Source organism: Gallinula chloropus (genome assembly GCF_964237585.1).
Source record: "Gallinula chloropus genome assembly, chromosome: Z".
Lineage (NCBI taxonomy): Eukaryota > Metazoa > Chordata > Aves > Gruiformes > Rallidae > Gallinula > Gallinula chloropus.
In genome coordinates this window covers 89751433-89759450 of record NC_140089.1, presented here as the reverse complement: position 1 = coordinate 89759450, position 8018 = coordinate 89751433, and the positions used below count along the sequence as shown (strand labels likewise).

At 63.4% G+C, this 8018-nt stretch overlaps 1 protein-coding gene across 1 annotated transcript; it reads right to left on the bottom strand.

Moving 5' to 3' along the window:
- Positions 1-932: 932 nt before the first annotated feature.
- Positions 933-5202, bottom strand: ST8SIA3 (ST8 alpha-N-acetyl-neuraminide alpha-2,8-sialyltransferase 3; the record flags this gene model as incomplete). Its single annotated transcript, XM_084277962.1, has 4 exons — positions 933-1215; positions 1840-2397; positions 4066-4188; positions 5024-5202. The coding sequence occupies 4 exons, from the start codon at positions 5200-5202 to the stop codon at positions 933-935; spliced, it is 1143 nt and encodes a 380-aa protein (XP_084134088.1).
- Positions 5203-8018: the final 2816 nt, after the last annotated feature.

Genomic DNA, 8018 nt, shown 5'->3' with positions numbered 1-8018 from the left:
CACCGGGTGCCTCCATCGGGTACTGCCATGGATGTACCAAACCCAGGGGTGCCTCCATCGGGTACCATTGCATGGGTCCCACCTGGCAGCACTCTTTGCTGTGCCCAGCCAGCTTCTCATCCTGGTGTCCCTGCCTGTGGTGGGGCCATGCACACAGGGAGGGGAGTGAGGAGTGCCGGTGGGCTCTGTGGGTGCAAAGGGATGGGCGGGACCCCCCACGCTCACCACTTAGGGGGGGATCCTCCTCCCAAACCCCTCGGCTCTGGCCCAAAGGGAGCCAAACTGCTGGAGGATCCTGAGTGCCATCCAAACGCCCAGCAAAGCCACCAGCTACACCCTGACCTCCCTCTTCACAACACGTGGACTGCGCTGGCTCCAAGAACCTGCCAGGGCTGGAAGCCAGGATCCAGGCTGGGGAATCCCAAATCAGGCCAAGCCAGGGTCCAGCGTGGCTGCCTGCGCCCGCCACGGCGCCGGGTGTACGCTGAGCTACCGACTGCAACATGTACAAGAGAAGCAGGTCCTGTAAAATCAGCATTTCTAGCTCTAATGGAGAAGGGGCAATGGAACTGAGAGGTTTGGGGCATTTAGTGGGATGCTAGAATATCAAAATGTCTCAGAAGATACTGGGAGGGGTTGGAATAAATGGGGAATACTTCCAGTTTGCTGCTGCATGGATAGCATCCACAGGCCTGGGGAAATGCTGCTGCGCTGCTCAGCGCGCTCCAGCCCTTCGGTGGGCAGCGACCAGGGTGACTGAAAAGCATCTTTAGATAATGGAAAATAATTTAGGGTTGGGTTTGGGGTTGTTTTTTTTAGTGGGTAGGGTGGCATTTTTCCTTTTTGTTTTTAAGAATTACACCTCTAAGAATGTTTAGTTGGGTTTTGGGCACTTTTTAGACAATCATTTGGCACTTGGAGACGTGGGTTCTTTAGGCACAATGCGACAAGGTGAGTTTGGCCAGTCCTTCACCGTGCATCCTGTAGAGCAGCTGGAACTCTGCGGGCAGCTGGTGGGACTCCTGCCACTTGGTGGTGAACTTGGTTCCCTTCTTGTCGTAGTAGTGGTACGGGAGGTCCTCCCGGGTGTGGGGGTCGAACCCGAAGGGCCAGAACCCGTACAAGTGGATCTCCTCACACACAGCAGAGGCAAGGGTGTACATGAGGATACCTGTGCTCAGCCGCTTCGGAGACAAGTGCTTGTTCTTCCAGTATCTGGGGAAGGAAAGAGGAGCGTTAGTCTGGGGACAAGTGATGCTGTGGGCTTGCTGGAAGGAGAAGAGAAGCTACTGGCTGGGGACCATCAGTGGTGGCAGGTGACAGCCCGAGCAAGGCAGAGGCTGCTCGGGACGTGGGTCTGCAACAACCAGGGAGTGCAGAACAGCCTGAGCAGCACACCTCCTGCTGACTGATTCTGGTTTTGGGGGTAGTGCCTTACCCAGACAAGCATGATACACTGTCCCCTGGCAACATCATCCCCCTTCCATTGACTGCAGCTGTCCTCGGACTGTCAGCATGGCTGTTTGCTGGCTGGGAGCAGTGAGCCCTGCCCTACGTGGTGCTGGGCTTCTGCTCCTCTCACTCTGCTGCCTGTGCTCCCCCCAGCTCAGCAGCAGCTGCCACAGACCCCGCTGTGCTGCCACCCCCATCCCACCTCACTGCGTGCTCTGTAAGGGATGCAACTGAGCTGCTCCCTGGAGCTACAGCGAGCAGCGTGTGTGCTGAAACCAGCAGCACCAGGTCCTGACTGGCATGATGGTGCCATCCAGAGAGTGAAACAGGGAGTTGTGTTTCTAGGGAGACCCAGGGACAGGGAAAGGACGAGGCAGAGGTACCCACCTATTAACGTGCTGCATGATATTCCCTGGCCAAGCCAGCTGGACCTTTAGCTGCCCCCTGTGCTCTACGAAGAAGTCGACCAGCGTTCTCGTGACCGTGGCCGACGTGTGGAAGAAAAAAGCCGGGATCCAAAGGATGGCCCCATCCAGCTTCTTCAGGCTCAGGAAGAAGTTGTTGCGGTCCTGGATGGTCAGGAGGTTGTTGTAGTACTTCTCCAGGATGCTGGGGTTGAAGGTGGTGAGGTTGGTTTTCCTCCCCACGTCCTTCTGGAAGGCCTCGGTGGGCGCGAAGTTGCAGCGGAACACGAAGTCGGCCCTGTCGATCTGCTGCCCGCACTGGCTGCCGGTCAGGATGCCGCTGTTGCCCACCACGGCGCAGATGTTGTAGTGCTTGTTGAGGATGGGCGACACGTCGGGCAGCAGCGACCTGAAGTTATTGCTGATGGAGAAGACGTACTTGTGGCTGGAGTAGTCGTAGTGCATCAGCTGCCCGATCCGCACGCTGCTCTTGGTCAAGGAAAAGTTCTTGATGACGTCAACGTGCTGGAGGATTTCCTGCCTAAAGGGGAACAGGGGGAGAGAAGGGAGCAGGGAGTTAGATCCCCCCCGTTTCTGCAGCGGGGGGGTGGCTTTTCAGGTAGGCTTAATGCAGTTCCCTGAAGGATGTGGTGTGGCATCACCTCTGCCACGTGGTCCATGGACCAACACTAAGCAGCCCAAAGTACTAATGGGGTGCTCCCACCTTTCAGTGGGTGTTTTGCCCCTGTTCTCCTCGAAACCCAAGTGGGAGCTGCTGTAACCCCTTAGTGCCACCTTTGGGGAGCGTTCCCACAGGGTTCTTAGGGACCCTTCAAAGCCAGGGCTGCTCAGGAGCCTCCGTGGAGGGGCAGAAGCTGAGACAACCGGTATCCCTTTGTTTGCTCGTGTTTATGGGGAGCAAACAACCCTCCTCCAGCTCGTGCCCGCCAGTGCCTCGGCATTAATGGAGTCCCAGTGGGTGCCCTAAGCTGGGTTCTGGCTCGCACACAAGCCCAGGCAGCTCCTGAGGCATTAGCTGAAGCCGTGGGAGGGGTGGCACAGAGACAGACGGGTGCGGGACGGGCTGGCGGGGCCGGGAGTGAAGCGACGTGGAGGGGTGGCCGCTGCCACGCTGGCCACTGTCACGCCTTGTCCCGGGGAAGGACAGGGCACACAATGTGCTGTGGCTCCTTTGGGGTGGTGGGAGCACCGGTGGGCACGGGGAGGGCTGTGCTCATCCTGCTTTGGGTGGCAGAGACCCCAAGGCAGGAGAGACCCACGCCCTGAGTGCCAGCACAGCCCTGAAACAGAGGTGGAGGGATAGGCAGTGAGAGAGAGAGAGAAAGAGATGGAAATACAGACATAGAGAGAGATATAGAGATAGCTATATATAGTATAGAGAGCCATATATAGATACAGAGATGGGTGTAGATATATTGATGCAGAGATAGAGACAGAGATATAGAGATACAGAGGTAGGGATAGATACATAGATACAGAGATATATAGGTACAAAGAGATAGACACAGAGATATATAGATATGAAGATAAGGATAGATATATAGATAGGGATGGACATAGATATAGACATATAGATGTACGTATAGATACACACACATATATCTGTATGCATCAGCAAAGCCAATGAATAACAGAGGCTGCCCAGGCGTGCACATGGCGGCGAGGAAGCGGGAAGCACGTGTTCCTTCCCACGACATCCGGAGCAGCTTGCTGGAAGCTGGAGGAACTGAGGCAGCCTTTCTGGGAGAGGCGGTGTGACTGCAGGCAGGAGCACGAGGAGGGGGCTGCTGGGTGTGGGATGGGGCCCCTCTGAGCCCATCCCTGCGGCCGGAGCAGCGGGAGGGCAGAGCATCCCGGCGCTTCCCAGTGCTGCCAGGGTGAGCTGGGCTTTGGCCACCAACACACACACAATTTCATGGCTCAGTTCAGGTTTGAGACCCCCCCCTCTGTTTAACTGGAAGTACCCACAGCTCCACTCGTGCTTGGGGAAACTGGGTCAGGCTGTGGCAGGATAACACGTGTGTGGCAGCCTGTGTCCTGCTTTGAAGGATCAGCTGTGACCCTCTGGGGAAACGCCCTGGTTCAGCCTTCGCCTCTCCCCGCTGGCAGATGCTGGCAGCACAGGGTGTTTGCTGGGCCCGGACTGGGTTTTGGGGAGCCCCGGGGAGCGGCGCCTGGCCACGCTCACCTCTGGTGCGCGAAGGCGGTCCGGTTGAAGACCCACTTGGAGGGCTTCTCCTGCAGCTCCTGGCTCAGGGAGTTCGTGATGGGCACGAACGAGGGGTCCAGGAACTTCAGGGCGAACTGGGACCTGGAAGTGAGCGCACCGACCCACTCATGGACCCGCGCACACACGTGTGCGCACACGCATGCACACGCACAGACAGGCACACGCACTCACACACGCACAGACACGCACACACAGACCCACAGCCCGACCCACAGCCCCTTACCGGCCGTGCCCGCCCCGCGCCCGCCCCGGCCGGTATCAGCACCACGGACAGCGCCGGCCGCACCGCTCCCCGCCGGGCCGGGGCTGCACCGGGCAGACGGGGCCGTGCCCATCCCGGGGTGTACCAGCGGGACCGGGTCATGCCCATCCCGGGGTGTACCAACGAGACCGGGCCGTGCCCATCCCGGGGTGTACCAGCGGGACCGAGCCGTGACCATCCCCGGCGGCACCGAGGGTACCGGGCCGTGCCCATCCCGGGCTGTACCGGGGAGCCCGGGCCGTGCCCATCCCGGGCTGTACCGGGGGCACCGTGCCGTTCCCATCCCCGGCGGCACCGAGGGTACCGGGCCGTGCCCACCCCAGGCGGCACCGGGACCTTTCAGCCCCCCGGGGCGTCGCGGCTCGCCCAGCGCCCCCCCCGTACCGCGGTCCCCCGTGGGACCCTCCCGCTCCCCGCGGGCAGCTCGGCGGGGCGGGGGAAGCCGCATCCCCGCCGCGGGCGGGGGGCTGCGCCGAGCGCTCGGGCCGCGGGGCCTGCCCGGGCCCTCCCGCCGAGCCGGGAGGTCGGGAGGGATGCGGAGGCCGGCGGGGGTCGGGAGGGATGCGGAGGGATGCGGAGGGGGAGGGCTGGGGAGCCAGGGGAGCCGCGGGAGGGATGGGAAGGGCCCATCCCCGCGCCCGGCCGCGCCCTCACCTGAATCCCGCGTGGAACATGTACATGCGGGGCCCCCCCGGGCCGGCGGCGCGGGGCGCGCCGAAGATGTTGTCCTTCTTGAGCGAGACGTAGCTGATGAGGGAGAGGATGAGCAGCGCGATGCTGAGCATCACCAGCCCCAGCACGCTGGCCACCCGCACCATCTTGCAGCTCCTCATGCCGGGAGGCGGCCCCGCGCCTGGGCGTGTGCGGGGGGGGCTGCCGCGGGGCTACATGGGGGGGGGGGGGGAGAGGAAGGGAGGGGAGGGGACGGGGGGCGGCGGGCGCGGGACGACGGCGGGGCCGGGGCCGGGGCGGGCGGCGGCGGCAGCCGCAGAGAAAATGGAGGGAGCGAGCGGCGGCGCGATGAAATGGCAGCCGGAGCGGCCGCCCCGCCGTCCCGGCCCCCGCAACACCGGCGGCGCCGCCGAGCCCCCCCCACCTCCCCGGCGGGGCCCCCCCGGCCGCCGCGGTGCGCGCGCCGGCAGCCCCGGTAACCCCCGGCAGCCCCGGTGCAGCTCGGACAGTCCCCGTAACCCCCCCGGCAGCCCCCGTAATCCCCCCGGCAGCCCCAGTAACCCCCCGGGCAGCCCCAGTAACCCCCCCGGCAGCCCCTATAACCCCCCGGGCAGCCCCAGTAACCCCCCCAGCAGCCCCAGTAACCCCCCGGGCAGCCCCAGTAACCCCCCGGCAGCCCCAGTAACCCCCCGGCACCCCGGCAGCCCCCGACAGTCCCAGGTTTCCTCTGGCACAGCCCTGGGCTGTCCCCCCACCCAGAGCGACCTGCCGTCCCTCGTGTGCCCACCCTGACCTCCCGGGGTGCCCAGAGTGCCCTTCCCAGCCCCTCAGGGTGCCTGGCAGACCCCCCACAAAGGCCAGGTGCGGCCCAGCCAGGCGGCCCCAGTGCCCCCCAGTGCCATGGTACCCCCCAAGCCATGTGTGGGGTGCTGAGCGTGGCCATGAGCCGTGCCGCTGTGGAGCCATGGGGAGCCCGGGTTGCAGGGGGTCCTGTGCCTCTTGGGGGGTGCATGGCACACCCCACTCCCCACCACGGGGCAACGGGGCATCTTCCTTAACACCACAGATCAGGTGTGGAGCTGCGAGGGTCTGTGCTGGGGCCACGCAAGCCCTGACGCTGGCTGAGGAGGGTCTGGAGGAGCCCGGTGTTTAGGGCACAGCTACCCTCGAAGAGAACCTGACCCTAATTAAACCGCTCCTAATTAAACCCTAATTCCCCACGAGCTCCAGGTGAGCCCGGCTCCTGCAGCATGAGGCAGGACTCTGGCAGGGGACACGGCCTGTGCACGCTGCGCTGCCCTGGGTGCTCCTTCAGGCTGCAGCTTCATCCCGCCCCAGCCCCGAGCTCGGAGCCCTGCTCTATAAATAATACATCCTGCCTTTGTAGCGCCAGCCTTGCTCCGGGCTACGGCCTGCCAGCTCTCCCTGCTGCCTTTGAAGAGGAGGAGGAACACAGGGAGCGTGCGGGGCTGGGTTCTGGGGCACAGCGTGGGTCTGCAGCCATGGGTGGGAGTTTGGCCTGAGCTCTGTGTCCTGTTCCTGGGGGATGCTGGTGGCTTTGGTGGAGACTGTGTCAGCTGGCCATAGGGCACAGGCTGTGAGTGGCTCAGGGGCTCTTTGCCGGCAGCGGGCGAGCGGTGCGGGGTGGCTACGCACCATCCTGCCCGCAGAGCCCTGGGAAGCAGCGTGAGGGACCCTGGCAGGAGGCACCCCCTGGGCTCAGCTCGGGTGCTCCGGAGGGATGTGTCACACTGCTGGGACACGGGGGAGAAAGCACCGCTCCGGTGCCACTGCTGCTGGGCATGGCTGGGCCAGAACAGCCCGGGGCTGGAGGAAGGACGTCGATGGCACCAGCCCCAGTTCAGACCATCTTACCCTGCCCAGTCGCTCCGGTGCTGAGCCGATCCGGGAGCAGGGTGGCAGGGAACATTGCAAACCCTGCTGCGTGCCACAGCCGCTCTCCTCCCGACCCCGGCCCCAGCAGCACCCCCGTCCCCTCCCCGGTGCCTGCCCACGCCAACAAGTTGCGGTGGAAACAAAGGCAGTTCTGGCTTCAGATTCTTCGGAGATAGCAATATGTCAGGAGCCCCTGGAGAGGCCGAAAGTAAATGAATCAGTGCTAGAAAGTGAAGGATCTCATCCGCGCTGAATGGTGGGAAGGAGTCCTGAGCAGCACGGCCATTGATTTTCCTGTAATTGACACAGGAGCTCGGCTGGCCCGAGGCAGCGGGCGAGGGAGAGGGGAGGCCCGTGTCCAGAGCCCCCCGCCCCGCATCCCGGGGATGGGTCCCCTCAATTAGGTGGCTGCACAAGGGGTGGTGGGTGGCATCCTCGCTGCTCGCAGGGTGCTGTGCATGGGCGCTGAAGGGGGGCAGAGAAGGACGTGGCTCGCTCTTGCTGCCTGGTGAGGACCTGGCTGAGTACTGCTCCCCAGCTCCTCCAAGGCATGAGAACCCCAAATCTGCTGCAGCAACACACAGCAGCTTCCCTGCCGGCCCCCAAAGCAGGAGAGCAGCCCCTGGGGCTGGCAGCCTGCAGACATCCCACCACCATCCCGGGCAGGCAGAGCTGGCACTGCCCACACGGCTCCAGGGTACCTGTTGGGACAAGGAGAGGTGGGTGTGGAGAGCAGGGGTGGGAGAGGGTCTGGCTGGGACTGCAAACAGCATCAGCATCCTGCCCAGGGGCAGCTGCCAGGGAGTGGGGGGGTGCTGGGCAGGGCAGGAGGACCAGTCTGGGGGTCCCATCAGCCATGAGCGGTGCTTGCCTGGTCACCAACAATCCCTCCCCTCCTTCAGCAGATGCCAGATTTTTACTGGCCCAGGAAAAGAAGCACATTTGGGACAGGGATGAGGACTCAGCCAGCCAGAGCAGGGAAACAGAGTGCAGCACGTGAGGGCACCAGGAGCATCTCTTCCCTTCACGCCCGGCTGAGGGAACATGCACTGGGGTGGGTGGGTGGGTGCTTCGGGGAGGT